General features: G+C 40.2%; 1 protein-coding gene across 1 annotated transcript in view; it reads right to left on the bottom strand.

Moving 5' to 3' along the window:
• Window positions 1-23,255, bottom strand: part of RAPGEF5 (Rap guanine nucleotide exchange factor 5) — a 308,676-nt gene that overhangs the window by 204,069 nt on the left and 81,352 nt on the right. The window contains exon 5 of the mRNA XM_060196104.1: window positions 20,269-20,437. Coding sequence (XP_060052087.1) covers window positions 20,269-20,437 — 169 coding nt within the window. The remainder of the gene's footprint in view (window positions 1-20,268; window positions 20,438-23,255) is intronic.

Here is a 23,255-nt window from a genome sequence, read left to right as displayed (position 1 = left end):
AAATAATAGTTGACCCCTATCTGCACCCTTAGGATAAATGCAGTAGCTTACAATGGAGGGAATGGAGATACCAAACTCTGGTGGTGGGAATGGTGCAGAGTTATACCATTAACTTGTAATTTTGTAAATCAATATTAAATCACTAATCAAATTTAAAAAAAAAAGAAATACAACATGTAGTATAGGACTAGTACAATTGCTTAAGAAAATTATCTTTCTAACATAATTTCTAAAAAAAAAATCAACACAGAATAACATGTAAGGTTATCTACTTCTTGAACAGATCTCTGTTAAAAAAAAAAAAAAAACAACAAGAAACAGTAGGGCGAGAGCATTATAATTTTCCTATTTCCAGAAAAGTAAATCACCCTGATAATGAGCATTACAAACAATGAACTTTATTATTAAAAGCATCTATTCATAAGGTGTCCAAATACATGAAGTTATACTGAGACTTGCAATCAATCTATTATAACCTAAGTCACAAAGCTGGGTTTATAAGATTAAGCCAAGATGATGGAACAGATCTAACAGGAAATTAAGAGTCAAACATAGTAGCTGCTAGAGCACAAAACATGGGTTCTGACGCTCTGTCTCTGTACTGAAGCGTGAATTAGTTGTGCTGGCTCATGTTTCTCAGACCTGGACAGACTGCTGAAGGATTAGTTATTGGGCGTGAGGTATTTTGCACTAGCATGGATTCTGTCATAAATGTGCTTTCAACAAATGGTGGAAGGGAACTGAAAATTCCAAGGGAAGTTCTTGTATGTGTGTGACTGATAATGGCTATTTCATGAGTAATAGCTGAGTCAGTGCTGGTTTAGTGACAAGTAACTTAGTCCCTATTCAGAAACAAAACTATATTTCATCAATCTCCTAGAACAAAACATGCCTTGGCTAAAATGTCTCTAAAGGAAATATGTATAAAAGAGGCAGAGTGAAGGTCACTCAAAAGGTGTCCCATAGACCATTGCCCCTTCCCATCATTTCAACTGTGAATCATGCCCAGAACTCCCTGGTCTGTCTCCAGCTCCTGAATGTCTCCTGAACTCCCAGTATTTTCCTACTTGCTTTATAGTAGCTGAAGGTGGCAATTACAAAAGAAACCTTTCTTTCACCCTCCTGTAGAACTTACATTCAGTTCTTCTTGCTTCCTCCTCTCATTATTTCCATAGCACCCCTCACAACTCAAAACCATACTTATAAATGGCCACTGCTTCCCTTCAGCACTCATTACATTTGTCAAGACACCCTGTCCCCCTCACTGTCCTATTTTTTTTTTTCCTCCAGGATTACTGCTGCGGCTTGGTGCCTGCACTACAAATCCCTACAAATCCACTGCTCCTGTGGCCATTTGTCTTGATATTCTTTTTTTTAAATTTTTTTAAAAATATTTTATTTTTATTTATTTATTCCCTTTTGTTGCCCTTGTTGTTTTATTGTTGTAGTTATTATTGTTGTTGTCATTGTTGGATAGGACAGAGAGAAATGGAGAGAGGAGGGGAAGACAGAGAGGAGGAGAGAAAGATAGACACCTGCAGACCTGCTTCACCACCTGTGAAGCCACTCCCCTGCAGGTGGGGAGCCGGGGTTCGAACCGGGATCCTTATGCTGGTCCTTGTGCTTTGCGCCACCTGCGCTTAACCCGCTGCGCTACAGCCCAACTCCCCTTGATATTCTTTTATAGGACAGAGAGAAATTAAGAGAGGAAGGGAAGATAAAGAGGGAGAGAGAAAGACTGACACCAGCAGAGCTGTTTCACTGCTTATGTGGTGACCTTCCTCAAGGTGAGGAGCCAGGGGCTCAAACCAGGATTCTTGTGCTTCTTACTATGTGTTTTTAACCCAGTGTGTCACGTCCTGGCCCCCCATGCTCTGTTTCCTTTGGGTCCCTCTCCTCCAAGCCTTGATGACAGTGGAGGCCCTCTACCCAATTTTTTGTCTTTGATGTCTCTTCTTATGCCCAGCCTCCTAAAGATACCAGCATTACCTTTCTAAAACCTTGATGTGATCCTGTTCTCTAGGTTCTAAACCTTTAGACAGGCTCTCAGAAAGCGCCAAATTTATAGATACTCTTTCTTTCCTAATAAAGTCTCCTTGTACCAGCAGGAAACTCATCTCACCTGACATGATGGAACCTATCAGGGTCAAGACTGGTGAGAACAGGGGAAAGAGTAGAAGAGCTTACAAAGAGGGGAGGGAAAGACAAGGTCAGCAATCAGTCACTCTCCTTCCCTCATCGTCCCTGGGGACACTATTTACCTTCAGCTACTCCCTAGTTCTCTGCTAAAATGCCCATAAAGATCCATCTTTCCTCTGTTCCTGCTGCTCTTCGCCTGCTCTCCTTCTCCTTGAGACCTACCACATCAATTCCCCAGAGACTTGAACAAGGGTAGCCGAGCACTGGTAAATAGCTTAAAATCTCATGGCTCCCCGCCATCATGACTAACTGAGCTTTGCCCTTTTTCCTATTTTGCTGCCATGTCTTTTATATATGTAACTAACCCTCAATGAAATAAAAACCTCTCGTTTGTTAAAGCCCATAAGCCTTTTATTTTTTTAATTACTCTAGCTAGCCACAGTTCCTTTGCCTTTAATTTCTTTGTCTTTGCACTGGCTGTCCCCTTCACCTACAGGAGATCCTCAGGTAGCCCCACTGCTTTTTGTTTCATCCTTCAAGTCTCTGTCAACTTCTTGAACAAGCTTTTCCCTGACCCCCATTCATTTTGCTCATTCACTACTTTGTTTTTCCCAATAGTTTTCCACTCTTTTTTTTTAATTTATTTTATTTATTTATTCCCTTTTGTTGCCCTTGTTGTTTTGATGTTGTAGTTATTATTGTTGCTGTTGTCGTTGGATAGGACAGAGAGAAATGGAGAGAGGAGGGGAAGACAGAGAGGAGAAGAGAAAGATAGACACCTGCAGACCTGCTTCACCACCTGTGAGGGGACTCTCCTGCAGGTGGGGAGCCGGGGTTCGAACCGGGATCCTTACGCCGGTCCTTGTGCTTTGCGCCACCTGCGCTTAACCCGCTGCGCTACAGCCCGACTCCCTCAACTCTTATTTTTTAAAGACTTTTTTAAACTTTATTTTCCCACTAATGTTAACTGCTGAGGCTTGGTAGCTGCATGATGAATACACTGCTCTGTTGACAGTCTTCCCTTTTCCTTATTTTTCTAGAGAAAGAGATGTATGTGTGTATGTGGGGGGGGGGGCATAGAGACGGACAGACAGATGCCTGTAGCACTGCTTACCACTTCTGAAACTTTCTCCCTGCAGGCAGGGACCTGAGGCTTGAGTCTAAGTCCTTGCACACAGTAATAAGTGCACTCTAGTGGGTGTATCATTACTGCCTTTAACAACATAAACCTGTTCACGAAATGGTGCGTGCTCTACTAGTATGTTATTTTTCTGTCTATGTTATTCAATGTTACACTCCCAACATATAAGACATGACCTAGTACCTAAAAAGCACCAAGGAAATGTCTGTTAAATTGACTACCTTAAACTTCTGAATTATTTTGCAATGCCCACAATCACAGAATTATCCCCACTAAAGATATTAGCTTGTTTTCTGCAGTGAGTTCAACTGAATAAGAACCTCTCATATGTAAAGACATTTTCCTCCACAGCTCTGGCAGCATTACTGCTTTCAATGGATTTTCAATGACCTCATCACAGAAAATCCAACAAAATTGGAAAGGACTCTACTACTACCCTGTGGCCATTTTCTCCTCTTCTTCCTTTTCTTCTTTTTGACTGTGTGTGAGAGATGGAAATATGGAATAGGAGAGAGAGAGAGAGAGAGAGAGAGAGTCCTCCAGCACTACCCCACTACTCATAAAGCTCCTCCCCAGAAGGTGGGGGTTGAGTGCTTGAACCTGGGTCCTTGTGTATGGCAACGTGTGTGCGGTATCCTCAATCTGCTATTATTAAAGCAGTATGGTTTTATGCTGAGGGTCATGAACCTTGGTAGTAAAGACAATAAAATGGGTGGAGAAATAACTAGAGGAAGAGGCAGGGTCAACATAATGGTTCACCTGGATGAAATGCCTACTTTGCCATGTGTAAGACTTAGGTTCAAGACTGGGCCCAGTCTCACTGGAGGAAGATTTGGTGCTGTGGTATTTCCCTTTTTCCCTCTCTATCTGTCTCTGAAAAAAGATAGTGTGGTAAAGCTCTACCACTCTTGATAAAAAGAGACTGATGGAAAAAGGACAAGATGCTTCCCCCATGGATCACAGCATGGCAAAGCAGGCATACCCACCACTAGGTGAGGTTTTTTGCATCCCCAAAATGACAACATAAAATGAATAAATATAAGAAGATGTACCATCAAAAGTAGATTTGGTTTTCATTATGACTGAAACAACCATTAACTAGCTGAAGAATAGCTAACAAAGTAACAAGCTGAAAAAGTCAGAATGGGAAGACTACAAATAGGATCAGGACTTACAGCCCAGATAGAAGGATGAATCCTGAAGACAGGAGGTGGAGGAGGGGGCTCTTCCCTATCAATTGTGAGGAATGACGTCAGTTCATTAAAGACATCACAATTTATATTCTCCTTGGATAACCCAGAATCCACTACAAATCTGCTACTTGTTAAGCAAAGAAAAAATTAATTTTTGCTTTTGTTTGTCTTTTTTTCATTATCAGTAGAGCTTTACTACTCTAAACTGACTTTTTTCCCAGATAAAAAGAGAAAGACAGGGGCCAAGATGTAGCACATTGGGTTAAGTGGTGCAAAGCACAAAGACCAGAGTAAATATCCTGGTTTGAGACCCCGGCTCCCCACCTGCAGGTCTACAGGTGTCTTTTTCTTCACTTCTCTGTCTTCCCCTTCTCTCTTTATTTCTCTCTGTCCTGTCCAACAACAACAGCAATAGTGGCAATACTGAGCCCCAGCGATAACCCTGGAGGCAAAAAAAAAGAAAGAAAAGAAAAGCGAGAGAGATGGAGAAAGGGAAAGACACCACAGTAATGAAGCTTCCCCTATGGGTCACAAGCATGGAAAGGCAGGGACCCTCTCAGGTGAGTTTTTTTGCATCCCCCAAATGAAAAGTTTATCAGAAAGATTTTCTGAGCTAAGTATGGCATTGTTTCCTAAGAGATCATTACCAACCAGTGGGTTCTTGAAGCTACAGAAACAAACAAATAAATAAATAAAGGACCAACCAATGCATACTGTCCCAGAGAGTAAAGAAGTATTACAACATAAATTACTACACCATCTACCCCTTCCCACAAGATAAATATTCTGAATAAGTCCATTCTGCTTAAAAAAAAAAAAAGTCTGAGGGCTGAGGAGTGGTGTGCCTGGTTAAGTGCATATGTTACCAAGCATAAGGACCAGGGTTCAAGCCCCCAGATCCCACCTACAGTGGGGGAAGCCTCACAAATGGTGAAATGGTATTGCAGGTATCTCTCTTCTTCTTTCCCTCTCTATCTACCCCTCCCATCTCAGTTTCTTTCTATCTCTATTCAATAAATAAATGTTTTTTAAGAAGGTACATCTTCTTAAAAAAAAAAAAGGAAAAGTGAAATGATGAAAGGAGAATTGGATTTTTCTTGAAATCTTTGATAGCATAAATACAAAACCTACTCATATTTTCAAGAGAAGATAATTCTTCACAGCATTAGGCTACTTAGTCATTGGGCTTACAGAGGAAATTCAACAAACGGTGGTAAGTGTGTATGTGACAGATTTCATAAAAGACATGTACTTTAACATACACCTAAAGCTGAATAAGATGAGATATTCTTGATACTTTTTCACATTTTATATTGTAGATTTGAGGATTAAAGCTTAATATTTAAACATTAGCTACATTTTAAATGATACCACATGCAGGTTTAGGGGTTCAGTTTTTGCTACAATTCCCATAATATTCGCAAACATTGATGTTTTCTGTTGAAGATAAGCAATCTGTACCCACACCTGGAATAAGCTCTGTCTGTAAACAATGGAAATTTTGGAGGACATGGTGTTTCCTTGGGTGAGGAGATGGTGAGTAATAACAAAGACAAAGACCAGCTGATTTCATAGCATTTTATACAAACAATTTAATGTGGCAAGTGGAAACTTTCTTCACCTATGATCCTAATACAAAACTGATGCCAAGTTCCAGGATGAAAAAATTTAAGAAATCAAAAAATTTTTGTTTACTCATACAGTATGTGCTCATCTCTAAGGATCATAAAATGAGAATCTAATTAGGAAAAGCCATGAGCCCAAAGGGTAGGTTTCTGACATAGGAATCAGAGAGTTACACTAGACAGTTTATGTCCTCCCTATTTAGAAGATATTAACACCATCTACACCCTACAACTCCAGAAATTAACAGCAAATGATTTCTCTTGTTTAAATATAAATGATGGAAAAGAAAACGTTATACAGGATGGGGAAATAAAGGAAGCAGAGTACATCAATGTACTTAACGATTATCAACATCTATGCACCCAATGAGAAGCCATCTAAATACATCAAACATCTACTGAAAGAGCTACAACAATATATTTACAACACAGTAATAGTAGGGGACTTCAACACCCCACTCTCTCAGCTTGACATATCATCCAGGCAGAAAATCAATAAAGAAATGAGGGACCTAAATGAGGAGATAGATAAACTAGAACTAGTGGACATTTTCAGACTCATTCACCCCCAAGAAACTGGAAGACACATGCTATTCAAGTCCACATGGGTCATTCTCAAGGATAGATCATGTGTTAGGCCACAAAGACAGTGTCAGCAAATTCAAGAGCATTGAAATCATCCCAAGGAACTTCTCAGACCACAGTGGGATTAAATTAACACTTAAAAATAAACAAAATATTAGTGAAAGTCCCAAAATATGGAAACTCAACATACTACTTAGCAACTACTGGGTCAAAGAGGAAATTAAAGAAGAGATCAAAATGTTTCAAGAGTTCAATAAAAATGAAGGCATGAGCTATCAAAATATTTGGGACATAGCTAAGACAGTGCTGAGAGGGAAGTTCATAGCCATACAAGCACTCATTAGGAAACAAGAAAAAGCTAAAATAAACAACCTGTCTGCACACTTTAAAGACTTAGAAGAAGAAAAAAAGGAACCACAAAGCAACTAGAAAGACTGAAATCACCAAAATTAGAGTGGAAATAAAACATCATCGAAAATAAGAGAACCATAAAAAAGATCATAGAAAGTAAATATTGGTTCTTTGAAAGAGTAAACAAAATCGACAAACGTTTAGCCAGATTCACAAAACAAAAAAAAGGAAAAGACCCAAATAAATTGGATTGTAAATGAAAGAGGAGATATCACAACAGACACCACAGAAATTCAACATATCATGTGACGCTTCTATGAACAAATATATGCCACCAAGCTAGAGAACCTGGAAGAAATGGATGATATCCTAGATACCCACGAACTTCCAAAATTAAATAAAGAGGAACTAGAAAATATGAACAGGCCAGTGAAACAGAATTGAAAGCCCAGAACTACACCCCCACATCTATTGACATCTAATCTTTGATAAGGGGGCCCAAAGTATTAAATGGAGGAAGGAGGCACTCTTCAATAACTGGTGCTGGGAAAAATAAGAAGAAAGAAACTGAAATACTTTATCTCACCAGAAACAAAAGTCAACTCCAAATGGATCAAGGACCTGGATGTTAGACCAGAAACTATAAAATACTTAGAGGAAAACATTGGTGGAACACTTTCCCGCCTAAACTTCAAGGGCATCTTTGATGAAACAAACCCATCTGCAAAGAAGACTAAACTACAACTCCATCAGGAGCAGGAGAAAGAAGATTTAAAAAGGGAGGGACATTTGGATGTAGTAATAGGTACAAGTGTAACTTGGAAAGGAAGAGAAGATGAGACCATGGGAAAAGTGGGATATATATATATATATATATATATATATATATATATATATATATATGATATAAATATAGGCAGACAGTTGTAGAAATAATAGTTGACCCATATTTGCAAACTTTGGAGAACTGAACTGTGACGGTGGAAATGGTGCATATTTGAACCCCTGTCACCTTGTAATTTTGTAAATCAACATGAATAAGTAATAAAATTTTTTTAAATCCCTTCTAAGTATAAATTCTGGGTAAAAGGGGAGTCTGGCGGTAGCACAGAGGGTTAAGCGCATGTGGTGCAAAGTACAAGGACCAGCATAAGGATCCAGGTCAAGCCCCGGGCTCCCCACCTGCAGAGGAGTCGCTTCACAGGCGGTGAAGCAGGTCTGCAGGTGTCTGTTTTTCTCTCCCCCTCTGTCTTCCCCTCCTCTCTCCATTTCTCTCTGTCCTATTCAACAACGACGACATCATCCTATCCAATAACAACAATAATAATAACTACAACAATAAAATAACATGGGCAACAAAAGGGAATAAATAAATATTTACTAAAAAAAATTCTGGATAAACTACAAAACTCATGTAATTGCATAAATGCCAGCCAAGTGACAACAGGTGCTATGCTAGATATGATCTTCAAGTCATGATATTAACTTGGCTCCTAACATGACATTTTAATATTTAGTTGAATTGATATTAATCTAACTTCCTTACTAGTATTTTAAGATTATGATTTAATTAACCTTCACATTTCCTAGCATTTTGTAGAGCTCTTCTTATAAGGATAACTCCACAGAATAATAGCACTCAGCCTGGTGTACACTAGTATCTATCACTGTTGGAAACTTACAAAAGACTCTAATACCCATGTCTTATCTTTCTACCCCAATCCTGGCCCAGTAAATCTCACAGCATAACTATTTAATTCCGTAAAGCATGAATGGTGAAAAAAAACACTGTTGAGATTTCACTGAAACTTTGCCTTCTGTGTTTTCTTGAGTACTCTATTTACACTGCTAGCACTAACCACAGAAGCATACCCCTTCGGCAAATTGTATAACATGCCTCGTCTCGGTTCCCACAATAATGAAGTCTAAAACAGTGGAACTTCAAAGTATTGTACTAAATGAGTCATTAAGTGTAAAATACTCAGAGCAGTGCCTCTCACATAGCGCTAATGTAAGAGCTAGCCACTATTGCTACAATTATTGTCACTAGCAGGACAGCAGTTCAAGTGACTAAGTTAGTTGTTTTCCATGTTCTCACATAGGGCACATTTAACATAGAAACAGAGCACAGACCCACAAATTTTGTATATGTTGATTCGTGAAAAAGAAAAATGCCACTGAGGATTCCCATAAGAAATAGAATGTTTATCCAACAACAACAGCTATGACAACCAGAACAACTACAACAAGCGCAACAACATGGGAAAAAATGGCCTCCAGGAGCAGTGGGTTCATAGTACAGGAACTAATACCCAGCAATAACCCTGGAGGCAAAAAAAAAAAGAAAAGAATGTTTGTTTATTTCAGTGTCTTCTACAAACAGTTAAGTTTATTCAATGTAAAGATGATTCTTGGTTTCTCTACAGATTTGCAGAACCTCTGCAATAATTCTGAACCTCATTCTACAACCCTGCCTTCAAAGTCTGTGTCTCATTGGCTGTGATTCCCTGCTCTGGTCAAATTAAGCCTTACATTGACTCAACAGACCACCAACCTCCCTAACTCTGTGCTCTACACACTGTTCTATCTACCTCAAGTGCAGTTCTGCTTCTCTAAAGCATAAAATTATGAGTGCTAAATTGTTCTGTTTGGTTTTTTGTTTGTTTTGTTTTGTTTTGTTTTGTTTTGTTTTGTTTTTACCAGAACACTGTTTAGCTCTGGCTTAAAGTGATGATGGGGACTGAACCTGGACTTCTGGTGCCTTGAACATGGAATGCTTTTTTTCTTTTTCTTTTTTTTTTAAACCAGAGCATAGATAGGCTCTGTCTTACGATGGTGCAAGAGACTGAATCTGAGACTTCAGAGCTATCTATGCTCTGAAACACTGTGCTACCTCTCCAGCCCAGAAGTTCAACTTATTTATCGGACTAGGCTTTTCCTAAAGTTGATTAGTGAGAAAGCTGCATCTTAGTATGCCTTCCAATTAAGTGTACTGCTGAGTAACAGAAACAGCAAATGGACAGGTATGATGCTAAAGAAGAAAAATGGATTTGAATCAGAAAAAAGACAAAATCAGGTTGGACTGCAATGAGACTTGTTCCAGCGGAGGGCACATAACTAAACAGGATGTCTATGGACGCTGCAGGCAGACTTCTGGAGCATTTGCAATGCCAACATCTGGAAGGGTGGATCAACAAACAGGACCACCAGGGGCTAATCATCTGGCTATCCAGCAAGATGGAGGTTTAGGTGGAAAACAAGTAACCACTTAAAGGAAAACCAAGAAGTCACATTTTTCTTTACAAATCTGAGATCAGCATGAGTTAAAGTCCAGCAATTCTCCACAATTTCTTGTTTCCCCTTTATTGGGGAAAACGATGGTGTGCAGGACTGCTAGTGCCACATGTCTGTAGTTTTACATCTCCCCATGATAAGTGTCAGCAAGCCACACCCTCCACCAACCTGTCCACTTCCTCCATCACAGGACACTGATCCTCTGCAACTTTTAATGTCAGCACAAATGCTAACTTGTAATGGGCTGGATACAGTTTTAATTATTTAGTGTTCACAGACTCAGTCTATTCAGAGCACTTTCACCTTAGGCAAGATTGTATTATTACCCCAGCTGGGAGCAGCTGGGAGCAGTCATAATGGCAGCTGAATTGAAGTAGCTAAGCTTCCTCACAGCCTCAATTCTCAAATAAGTCAGTAATAGAAATACCTCATTAGTCCTGAAGGAAAAATTAGGTTGCTTCTTTTCTCCATGCTGTTACTTCAACATTCCTAAGTGCCAGAGCCCACCCTCTACTCCCCCAAAAAGAAGTTAGGGGAGAAAAGCGCATTCTAGATGACTTGATTTGGCTTTGAGTGAGTTTGAGTGAGATACTGTGACTGTTATTCTTCTCACCACCAACCCCCCACCCCCCCAGATAGTACCCATGACAACCAATTTACTCCTTTCAAATTATCAGCTCAGTTTGGATATAAAAGTGACTTTGTATAAAACTGGAATTTTTCTTGTCACATTAGCCTAGAAACCTACAGCAGCTTCATTTCTTTTCCTGTTTTTTTTTAAATTTAAAAAAAATCCACTTTTCTTTTTAAGAGTACATTTGTACAGAATAGAATTGTGTTTGCAGACACAATGAATGGCTTCCTTGAATAATTTTAAAGCAAGAGAGATGACAGTGATGCAAAAGGGCCTAACAGGACAGCATAAGCAAACCTTAACTACCTTCAAATAGGGTGTCGGGGCGGTAGTGCAGCGGGTTAAGCACATGTGGCGCAAAGCGCAAGGACCAAGCAGAAGGATCCCAGTTTGAGCCCCCGGCTCCCCACCTACAGGGGAGTCGCTTCACAGGCAGTGAAGCATGTCTACAGGTGTCTATCTTTCTCTCCCCCTCTTTGTCTTCCCCTCCTTTCTCCATTACTCTCTGTCCTATCCAACAACGAAAGCAATAACAACAACAACAATAATAACAACAACAATAAACAACAGGGAAAAACAAAACGGAAAAAATGGCCTCCAGGAGCAGTGGATTTGTAGGGCAGGCACTGAGGCCCAGCGGTTATCCTGGAGGCAAAAAAATAATAATCATAACTGTCAAATATCAAAAAGATAATTCAAAGGACAACAGAAGTGAGTTTTCAGCTCATGCATAGACAACCTGTTAATGACTGAAAGTGATGTTAGATAGCATTCCACAGAATGGATAAAGTGAGTAAATAACCCAGGGATAAAAATCATGTAGAAGAGTGGAATTTTTTTCATGCAAACATTGAGAAGCAACATTAACATAGGCTGATGATAGCATGGAAGTTTTTCAGTCAAGGCAGAACTTGGGTTCCCCCTTGAGGAGGGGTAGAATTTGACTGCACAAAGAAGTAGGGGGTGGGGTGGTGAACAGACAGAGGCATGGAGGTAGGGGCAGAATAAATGCAAATCACTAGAGCACAGAAGTTACTATGAGGTCATATGCATCAAGCTATACAAAGGGCTGACAATGCACCTGGAAGAGGAGTATGTCTTTAGGTGTCTGTTTTGTCTATCATTTATTCTAACACTAACCTAACTCTTAGAATCCCCAAATTCCCAAAGCATCCTACAATAGCTAACAAGTGTGTTTATAACTCTATGCATGAGCTTACAACTCATGCACATTATAATATGGGACAGAAGGGTAAATAACTTTCCAATGATGTTTTCCTCAGAGGAATGACCACTCCCAAATGCACATGTTCACAGTGACAGAAAGGGGGAAAAAGAAGAAGATGTAGAGATTCTGAACTTCAAAGATACAGTATTTGTGCTCAGACATCAATTTGACAAAAGAATAAGTGTAGAAGTCTAGGAGTTGGCACAATCCTGAGTTTAATCCTGGCATGTAATGTGCCAGAGTGCTGCTCTGTTTTTCCCCCCTTTCTTATTAACAAATAAATAAATCTTTAAAAACAAAGACTGACATACTCAGTAGAGCAAGCACATATATAAGGACCTGGGTTCAAATCCCTGGTTCCCCGTGTGAGGTGAAGGGGGTAGGGAAGTTTCACAAGTGGTGAAGCAATACTTCAGGTGTCTTTCTCCATCTCCCCCGTCCATCTCTAATCTAAATTTAAAAAGAAAATAAGACTGAGTAAAAATTGGAATAAATATTAAGAATTAAATTTCTACATTTATTTATTTATTAGTTTGTTAGTTATACAGCCTCATGGCCGCACATATGTGGGATTTCACTACATGACAAACTTTTTCACTCAGAGACAGCAAGACACACCACAATACCACTGTTTCTCTTATATGGTGCCAGGGCACGAAGCTGACTCACAGGCATGGCAAGGCAAACGCCCAACTCAATAAGCTACTTCTCCAGTCCCATTTTTAAAATACTTTAATTTTGTGGGAGCCGGGCAGTAGTGCTGTGAGTTAAGCGCACATGGCACAAAGCACAAGGACCAGCGTAAGGATCCCAGTTCGAGCCCCCGGCTCCCCACCTACAGGGGAGTCGCTTCACAAGCTGTGAAGCAGGTCTGCAAGGTGTCTATCTTTCTCTCCCAATCTTTGTCTTCGCCTCCTTACTCCTATCTAATAACGACGACATCAATAACAACAACAATAATAACTACAATAATAAAAAGACAAGGGCAACAAAAGGGAATAAATATTTTTAAAATTTTAATTTTGTAAACCATTAATAAAAATGTTTTTACACTATATATATTTTTTTATTTTTAGACCTTCTAGTAGACCCAGAATTTCATTATAATAAGGCCATCTGACTTAGTGGTGTTTCTACTCATGAGAACTGCTTGCAAATTTATTTCAGTTGCCTTCATATCCGATTAATCTGGGTATGCCCAGGGTATTCAAAACAAGAACTGAGGTTAGGAAGAACTGTGGGGCACATCAAAGCCCCAGAAGCAAAGCAAGTTACAGCCACCTCTAGTTTGTAAAGTACATCACTCACTGCTCAGAAAGCTTGTTCAAGTTTATTGAAATGTTACTTGACTTGGCTCAGGAAACTTCTGACCTATGTTACAAATGTATTTCTCTAAATATTCTCCATACTGAGATTACTTGACTGATGAATCACATTTTAATTTGACTTTTCCATTGCAAGATCCTCCTGAAATAGTGGTAGAAGTGATAAATTCATTATTTAGAGTTAAACTTTTTTTTTAATTGCTAGGGAGTGGGAGGGAGGCAGAGAGACAGAAAAAATCAGACAGAGGGAGAAATGGAAATAAACCACAGCATTGAATCTTTCTCCAGTGTGGCTTGGACTGGCTCATCTGGTCAGGAACATGGAAAAGCAGGCCCACTATTCAGGTGAGCTATTTTGGCAGTCCTTAGATAAATATTTTTATGCCTTCTGTTTATAATCTCTCAGAAGAAGAAGCTAGAATGATTCCCATAACTCCATAATCCTTTAGCAGATGTTAAAAACATGAGCTGTAGGGCATCCGAAGCTAGCTTACCCACTTGAGCACACACATTGCCATGCACAAGGGCCTGGGTTCGAGTCCTGGGTTTCCACTTGGGAGCATGTATAGGTTGAGGGTTCAAGAATGGTAGAGCAGTGCTATGGTGTCTGTCCTTCTCTGTGTCTCTATCTATGTCTGTCTTTCGCCTTCAATCTAGAGGAAAGAAACAAAGACCACTAGGAACTAGTGGAGTCATTCAGGCAACAAGCAACAGTGATAGCCCTGGTAGAAAATACCAAGAAAATAAAAACAAACAAAAAACAAACCCTGCGCTTTAGTACCAAACAGACAAAACAAACTCTACTTGTGTGCCTTTGCACAGGTTACCTGACCTCTACCCCAGTTTCTTCACTTATAAAATAAGAGGGGAGTCGGGTGGTAGCACAGTGCATGGTGTGAAGCGCAAGGACCTGCATAAGGATCCCAGTTCGAGCCCCGGATCCCCACCTGCAGGGGAGTCGCTTCACAGGCTGTGAAGCAGGTCTGCAGGTGTCTATCTTTCTCTCCCCCTCTCTGTCTTCCCCTCCTCTCTCCATTTCTCTCTGTCCTATCCAACAATGATGACATCAATAACAACAATAATAACTACAACAATAAAACAAGAGCAACAAAAGGGAATAAATATTTTTAAAAATAGAGATAGTATCAGTAACTGCATTATAGAATTCATCTGGAATTTAAAAATGAATATAAAGGCATTTGAGAACAAACTTTTCTACTAGGTATAACACATTAATATTTTGCCACATATTTCTGTACTATCATTTTTTAAATAACCATAGTAACTTATCTATCTCTTTTTTTCTTTTTTATAATAGTAGGTATTTCTTCCTACTTTCTTATACAAGTAATGAAGAGAATGTCCTAGGTGGTAGTGCTGTGAATAAAGTGCTGGACTCTCAAGCATGAGGTCCTGAATTCAATACATGGCATTGCAATTATCACAGTGATGCTCTGGTTCCCTCTCCCTTTCCCTCTCCCTATCTGTAATACATAAATAAATATTTTCCTTTTTAAGAAAGAGAAAGAAATGGAGAGGATACCACTTGCTCTGGTGATCTCAACAGAACTCAGTGTCTACACTATGAGAATATATCCTCAAGGGTGAACATGTAAAAAATTGCTAATTGAAATTTTAATCTGCAATTCATTATACAGAAATCAACTTCTCCTCAATGCTATCAGTTAGCATGTCAGAATCACCATATCAAGTCCTGTTCTCAGACCTTCTCCGATTAATTACTGTTAATTCTTCATAACGTACAGTGATTCAGTATCTTCATGTGATAATGATTCACAAGTTTTAAACTGCCAAATGTTGCATCTAAATTATTTTCAGAAACTTCTATTGAGCTCTTTCTTAGAAAAGTCACGACTTGAACAGTGAAGAAGATGTGGGTTTTTATTCCAACTTCAGCCAAGTCACATCTATTCCTAATTTAAATCATCTACCCAGATAGATGATTTAATTAGAAGGAACATGATGCAGCTGGCAAAGCATGGACTTCAGGGATTTGTGTACCAGAGCAGTCATTGAATAGCTGGAATTAACTTTAAGCAATTGAATTTTTCTTTCTTTCTTTTTTCTCCAGGTTTACTGCTGGGGCTCGGGGCCTGCACTATAAATCCACTGCTCCTGGATGCCATTTTTTCCCCATTTTGTTGCCCTTGTTGTTGTTGTCCTTACTGTTATTGTTGCCATTGATGTTGCTATTGGATAACAGAGAAAAATTGAAAAAGGAGGGGAGGCAGAGGCGGGGGGAGAAATATAGAAACCTTGCAGACCTGCTTCACCGCTTGTGAAGTGAATCCCTAGCAGGTAGGAAGCCGGGGGCTCAAACCGGGATCCTTATGCCACTCCTTGCACTTTGCTCCACATGTGCTTAACCCACTGTGCTACAGCCTGACCCCTGAATTTTCCTTCCTTTCTTTTTTATTTATAAAAAGGCAATATTGATAAACCCATAGGATAAGAGGGGTACATCTCCATACAATTCCCACCACTAGAACTCCTTATCCTATCCCCTCCCCTGATAGCTTTTCTATTCTTTAACCCTCTGGGAGTATGGACCCAAGGTCATTGTGGGATGTAGAAGGTAGAAGGTAGAAGGTCTGGCTTCTATAATTGCTTCCCCGCTGAACATGGACATTGACAGGTCGACCCATATTCCCAGTCTGCCTCTCTCTTTCCCTTGTAGGGTGGGGCTCTGGGGAAGCAGAGCTCCAGGACACATTAGTGAGGTTGTCTGTCCAGGGAAGTCTGGTTGGCATCCTGCTAGCATCTGGAACCTGGTGGCTGAAAAAAGAGTTAACATATAAAACCAAACAAATTGTTGACTAATCAAGAACCTAAAGGTTGGAACAGTGCAGATGAAGAGTTGGGGCGGGGGGGGGGGGTCCTCCATTTTGTAGATAGCTAGTAGGCATATTTTAGTTATATTCCAAAGGGTCTGTGGCAATACTAGGTTTGTTTGTTTGTTTGTTTTTTGCCTGAGCCTGAAATCTGATATGCAGGTGGATCCAAGTTATTGTCTGGGGAGATGATGTCATGGCTGGAAAAGAAACAGAAAGCTGGACCAGGGAAGAGAGTAGCTCCCTTATGGAAAAGAGGTATAAATACTGTTGACTGTAAACCCCATCAATTTGATTTGATCTGGGGCCCATATTCAGCATAGGAGCCTACGTGACTTCTGCATCCCTGTAGAACTGAGCTCAGAAAAAAAAAATCCTTTTGCATCTAGGAAATGGGAATAGAAGGGGGCTGGACGGTAGCACACAAGGACTTGAGCAAGGATCTCCATCAGGCCCCTGCTCCCTACCTGCAGGGGGTCACTTCATAAGAGGCTAAGCAGGTCTGCAGGTGTCTTTCTTCACCCCCCACTATTTATTTGTTTGTTTATTTATTTATTTTCACCAGAGCACTGTTCAGCTCTGGCTTATGGTGGTGTGGGGGATTGAACCTGGGACTTTGCAGACTCAGGCATGAGAATCTGTTTACATAACTGTTATGCTATATATCCCCACCCTTTATCTCTCCCCCTCTCTATAGTCCCCTCATCTCTCAATTTCTCTCTGTCCTATGCCATAAAAAAGAAAAAAGAAAGAAAGAGAGAGAGAGAGAGAAAGAGAAAGAGAGAGAGAGAGAAAGGGGACTGGAATAACTACCTCTTATGAGTAAAAGATAAAAAAGTATAACAAAAGCCAGGGTGGCCAAATAGTGTGGGCCTGTGCATCCCTTCTCCCAGTAGCTTTTCCCAGCAAAGCAATTAAGACATGAGGGCCAAAAACAAAAAAAAAAACCACACACCGAGACAGACTCTGCACAGAAAAAACAAAAAGGTCTGTATTTAGACAGTGAGATAGATAAATACACTCTCTCTAAAGATGACAAAAGCCCTTCCACATAAGAACAAACTGAAATTAAGAAATTTAAGGGGCCATGCACACCTGGTTGAGCAGACATATTACCATGTGCAAAGACCTGGGTTCAAATCTCAGCTCCCTACCAGCACACCTGCTCAGGTGTGCAGTATCTTTCTTTGTCTCTCCCTCTCTGTCTTCTCCTCTCTTCTCAATTTCTCTCTGTCCTATCAAATAAAAAAAGAAAATAAGAAAAAGGTGGAGAATGGCCACCAGGAGCAGTGGATTCATGATAAAGGCACAGGCAATAAACTTGGTGGTGAAAGAAAGAAAGAAAGAAAGAAAGAAAGAAAGAAAGAAAGAAAGAAAGAAAGAGAGAGAGAAAGAAAGAAAGAAAAAGAGGGAGGGAGGAAGGAAGGAAGGAAAAAAAGAAGGAAGGAAGGAAGGGATTCATATGGTACCAGAGTCTTATCTAGTAACCAAGGTGGCAAACTGTACCAAAATTCAGGCACCCCAATCCTAAACTAAAGAATATAGTAGCTGAACTGAAAAATAAAGAATGAAAAAATACAGTCCACTAGCAGAAAAACAGAAATCAAGGATCAAATTGGAAAGCTGTAATATAGAAAAAAGAAAACAAAAATCAAGAACCAAAACAAAAAAAAAGGTAACATAAGAAAGTCATGTAACAATATCAAGAGGAACATTTGTATCGTAGAGACATAATTTTTATTTGAAGAAATATTAGCTGAGAATTTCCCCCTGACTAAAGTAGAAGACAGACCCACACAGACAGGAAGTTCCAGGATTTCTGAACAAAGTTAAGTCTAAACCCAAGTTCATCAATGTCCTCAACATTTAAAGTGGCAAGTATAGAATTTTAAAAATAAATAAGAAAAAAGAAAAGGGACATGTATAATAAAAACCCCTTAAGATTAAAAGCTGGGAGTCAGGCGGTGGCACAGTGAGTTAAGCGCACGTGGCACAAAGCGTAACGACCGGAGTAAGGATCCCAGTTCGCGCCCCTGGCTCCCCACCTGCAGAGGAGTCACTTCACAGGCGGTGAAGCAGGTCTGCAGGTGTCTATCTTTCTCTCCCCTCTCTGTCTTCCCCTCCTCTCTCCATTTCTGTCTGTCCTATCCAACAATGATGACATTAAGAACAACAATAATAACTACAACAATAAAACAAGAAGGGCAACAAAAGGGAAAATAAATATAAAAAAAGAAATGTATTTAAAAAATTAAAAGCTTATGGATAAAGGCAAGAGACTGGTATATTTTAATGATGGCTCTCTTGTTCACTTCTAGACTACCCCATCATTGGAGGCCCTAGTCAGGGAATTCTGGGATTCCCACATAGGCATGATGGGCCTAGACCGTTAACAGATCCCTTTTTCCACCATCGCTGGTCATCTCCATGAGAAACAACATCATAAACCTTCTTTTGGGCCTCTACAGGACATTGCCCCAATGTGAAACAACAATGGCAGAAACTGCCCCACTCTGCTAAGGGAGTCTGGGTCAACATACTCTGTCACTTGAGAAAGACAGGGCCTGAAATGAGTGCAGCCTAGAATGTTCCTAGCTATGACCATGGAATGTGAGCTCAGACCTACAGGGATGCAGAGATTATACAGGCTCCTATGCTAAGTATGGGCCCCAAATCAGATTGATGTGACTTACAGTTAACAATATTTATATTATTTATATTATATACTTCTCCCATATTTGGGAGCTTCTCTCTGCCTTCATGCAGCTCTCTAGTCCTTTTCCAACTCTGACACCATTTCCCAAGACTATTGTCTTTAGCCCACCTGCATATTATCTGTGGGGTTCAGGCAAAAATTAGTAGTAATGGGCCCCTTGAAATATACTTTAAATAGATTTACTACCTTTTTCCAAAATGTAAACCCCAAATCTCATCTGCTCTATTCTTACATCTAGGTTCCCGATTATTAAGCAATTTGTTCTGTTTTATATCTTAATGCTTTTCAGCCACCAAGCTGCAGATGCTACCATGATACCAACCTGACTTCCCTGGACAGAGAACATCACCAGTGTATCCTGGAACCTCACTTCCCCCAGATTCCTGCCCTACTAGGGAAAGAGAGAGAGAGGCTGGGAGTATGGATCGATCAGCCAATGCCCATGTCCAGCAGAGAATCAATTACAGAAGCCAGACCTTCCACCTTCTGCACCCCATAATGATCCTGGGTCCATACTCCCAGAGGGATAACGAATAGGAATGCTTCCAATGGAGGGGATGGGATGTGGAACTCTAGTTGTGGGAATTGTGTGGACTTGTACCCCTCTTATCCAACAATCTTGTCAATCACTATTAAACCAATTTTTAAAAAGTCACCAATTAAAAAAAAAAGATTTATCAGCTGATTTCCCAACAGAAACTCTATAAAGATCTAGAATGATTGGTTGGACAGAGACAAATTTTTAAATAGAAAGGACCTGTATCACTCATGTTTGAAGGAGCCATAAAGAACTTTCAAGAAAAACGATATCCAAATGAATCAATTACTATCAGAGCCACAAGAAACACTGAAGGGAATTACATAAAGTAAAAGCATAGAATGAGCTCACGTACATTGGGTAAATAAAGAAATTAAACAGCCAAATGAAGACAAACAGGAGGGCTCAAACTACAGGGCTGAGGTAATGAAAAAGGGGTAAGGATTGGGTTGCAAGAGTAAAGGGGGTTCAATGGAGTTTAGTAGAGGTACTTTGGTACTTTGGTGGTAGATACGGTGCTGTAACATCTTTTGAAGGAATGTGATCTTTTATAGCATATAAAGAAAAGGGTATAGTACCAAGACAAAGTAAATATTTTCTAAGTGAAAATTAACTAATACAGTCTACTTAAAATACAATCTACTTACAATTCACAAATGCCAGTTCGGGTGGGAATCAGAGGTACAAGTTGCAGTAAAAGTTTAACCCCATTCTGCCATTCTTCTTCTCTTTCAAATTCACAGTACAAGTAGCTACATTCATCTGATGAAAACTGATAGAAAACATAGGTATCTTGAAAGTGCAAATGCTGATCCACTGTTAAAAACAAACAAAAAGGTATAACAGCTATTAAAAATTACAATACATAGAAATTCATAAACCCAACAATAAATGTATTCAGATAAATATTGTGAAGATTCCAGAAGCAATGTTACAATTAAGCACTCTTACATCTACTCATGTTCATAATCTCATTAAATAAAATGGCTAATCTATCTTTATTACTTAAAGCCTTCGCTAAAATGTTCACATGTACATTATAATCTTTCCTGTTTCAAGAGACTGGTGAAATCAATAGCAATTCCAAGAGAGTAGAGTAAAAAAATAAAAGTCAGTGGCCCAATGTAAACTAATAATGAACTTAGTGCTACACAAAACATGACAGCAAGTTTTACAACAGTGGTTCTCAGTCGAGGGAGACTATGTCCTCTGAGGATATTTAGTAATGTCTGAAAATTTCTTTAGTGACCCCAACTAAAAGTTGCTACTGTTATCTAGTGAGTAGATACTTACTGTTAAGTATCCTAAAATCTACAGAAGAGACCCTCTACAACTAAGGATTTTCTTTTTTTATCTTAAATGTCTAAGTGTTCATTGCTCATAAAACCCATTTCTTCATATTAAATATGCTGATATGTATAACTACTTTTCCAAGTTATAGGATCACTTATGCATTGATATATATGCAGTTCTAATTTCTCTCTTGGGTAGGTTTTGTTTTTTGAGGCAGTTTCAATTAAAAAAAAAAAATCTCTAGTGACAACTTATGAAAGTAAAGACTTACACAGGAAATTTGACACAACAATTCAAAACCCGGTAGGTCCTCCTCTGTCTTCCAGAATCTGAACCCACTCTCCCACCCCCACCCCAGAATCTTTTCCTTTGGTGCTGTATGGGTTGCTTTTACCCAAAGTTGCAATGTCAGCATTGAAGACAACATTTTACACTTCTATCTTTTAGTCCTCACTCTCCTGACCGCCGCCCCCACCACACACACACACACACACACACACACACACACACACACACACACACACACAGTCTTGCACTGGCACCACATGACAGTGTAAATAGTGTTAATTATATAATTTATAACACTGAGGAAATCCTAACAATATTTCAGGCCAGTTATATTTACAACTAAGGATTTTCTGATGCAAAATATCACTCCAATTATGAGAAAGTCTTGTTTTAAAGGAACAAAGAGCTAGAAACTTTCCTAAAAATTTTAGTTTTGTTAACCAGAAATATGAACTTGGTAAATAAGCAGGCAGATATAATTCAAAAGTAGTTACGTAACTCTCTAACTACCCTTGTGAGAACTACGGTGATTATCATTGGGGTTGGGGCGGGAGAGGAGGTGGAGCTCAGAACTTTGCTGGCAGGTGTAGACTTAGACCCCTGTAATATTATAATCTTATAAACCACTGTCAAATCGCTAACAAATTTTAAAAGTACCTGGTACAAGAAATTACAGACTCACCAAGACTACACCCACATTTTCATCAGTACCACTCTTAAAGTGGGTCCCATAGTATGACTTTCTAACCTCATTATGTTTTCTGCTGTCATATTTATTAAATAAAGAGAACAAATGCCTTCCCAGCAGTCACTCAGTACTTGAGATAAAGCTTGTGGCAAAATATCTATATAGACAGTCTTCTAAAGCAGATATGCAGAATTTCAGCCACCTGGTGGAGGTAGGCCCCATCTACAGGAAGGCTGGAGCCCAGGCCCTGTGCCTGATGAGCTCTCCAAAACCAACCACAAGTCTCCTCAGGAAGGCTGAACCAATCACAAGCCTTCCATCACTCTGCACTGTCCCCCATCATGCTCCTACAGGGAAGGGCCCAGGTGGCCACATCTTGGGCCAGCAGCGACCACACAGCTTCTCAGAGGCATCAAGGCGCCCCGCCTCCATGAGCAGCAAAGGTCTTGCAGGAAACCCAGACCCCACAGCGAAGAGGAAGCCTTGGTTGCCTCTGTCCAGTGAATAGGTGTTTTGCCCCCAGGGTTCTCTGAGCCCCATGACACAGGACTCAAAGTGGCCCTGGAGCCTCTCCCCGCCAACCCGAGGACAGGACAAGGTAGCCAAGAGCCTGAGGCCATCACACTCCCACTGGCCCAGCCCTGACCTAAGAAGAGAATGTCCCACTCTGCCCTGGGTTTCTGGGAGAAGGAGGACTATGCCAAAGCTGTCATTTCCTGTGCCAAGTTTCAGGAGGTCTGTGAGTCTGAGTGGTTACAGGGGTCTCAGGAGGGCAGCGCCATGTCTGCACAGGGTCTGTGTGGGTGTGAGCATCAGGCCTCCATCCAGAGGAAAGGAAGTCAGAGAAGGGCAAAGGATGTTGATGAAGGAGATGAGAGAAGTTGGGGACAGCAGATGATGAGAGAAAGTGAGGCTGGAGTAGGAGGGAATGGAGAAGGTATGGTGGAGGGACTCTGTGTGTGTGTGTGTGTGTGTGTGTGTGTGTGTGTGTGTGTGTGTGTGTGTGTGTGTGTGTGAGCGCAGATGGCACTGGGAAGAACATCTAGGGGCCTGTTGATCTGAGGAGAATTTGCAAGCCAGCGGATTTATCTAGTCCACCCAGGATGGGGTAGGAGGGTTTTATAAGGGCTACTTGGTAGGAAGTGGGCACCCCCTAGGGGCTGCAGTGCGGTCTCCAGGACTCCTGGCCCTTCCCAGGAAGGGGAGGCCTTTTGCTCAAAGTTTCAACCAGCTGTGTATTAGGGAATCTTAGGGGGGCATTTTATTACTGATCACAGTTATTATTGCTATTGTTATTATATTACTTTTTTTTTTCCTCCAGGGTTATTGCTGGGCTTGGTGCCTGCACCATGAATCCACCGCTTC

Source organism: Erinaceus europaeus, chromosome 8 (assembly GCF_950295315.1).
Source record: "Erinaceus europaeus chromosome 8, mEriEur2.1, whole genome shotgun sequence".
Classification (NCBI taxonomy): Eukaryota; Metazoa; Chordata; class Mammalia; order Eulipotyphla; family Erinaceidae; genus Erinaceus; species Erinaceus europaeus.
The sequence above is the reverse complement of the archived record's forward strand: the minus strand, read 5'-3'. Positions and strand labels throughout refer to the sequence as shown.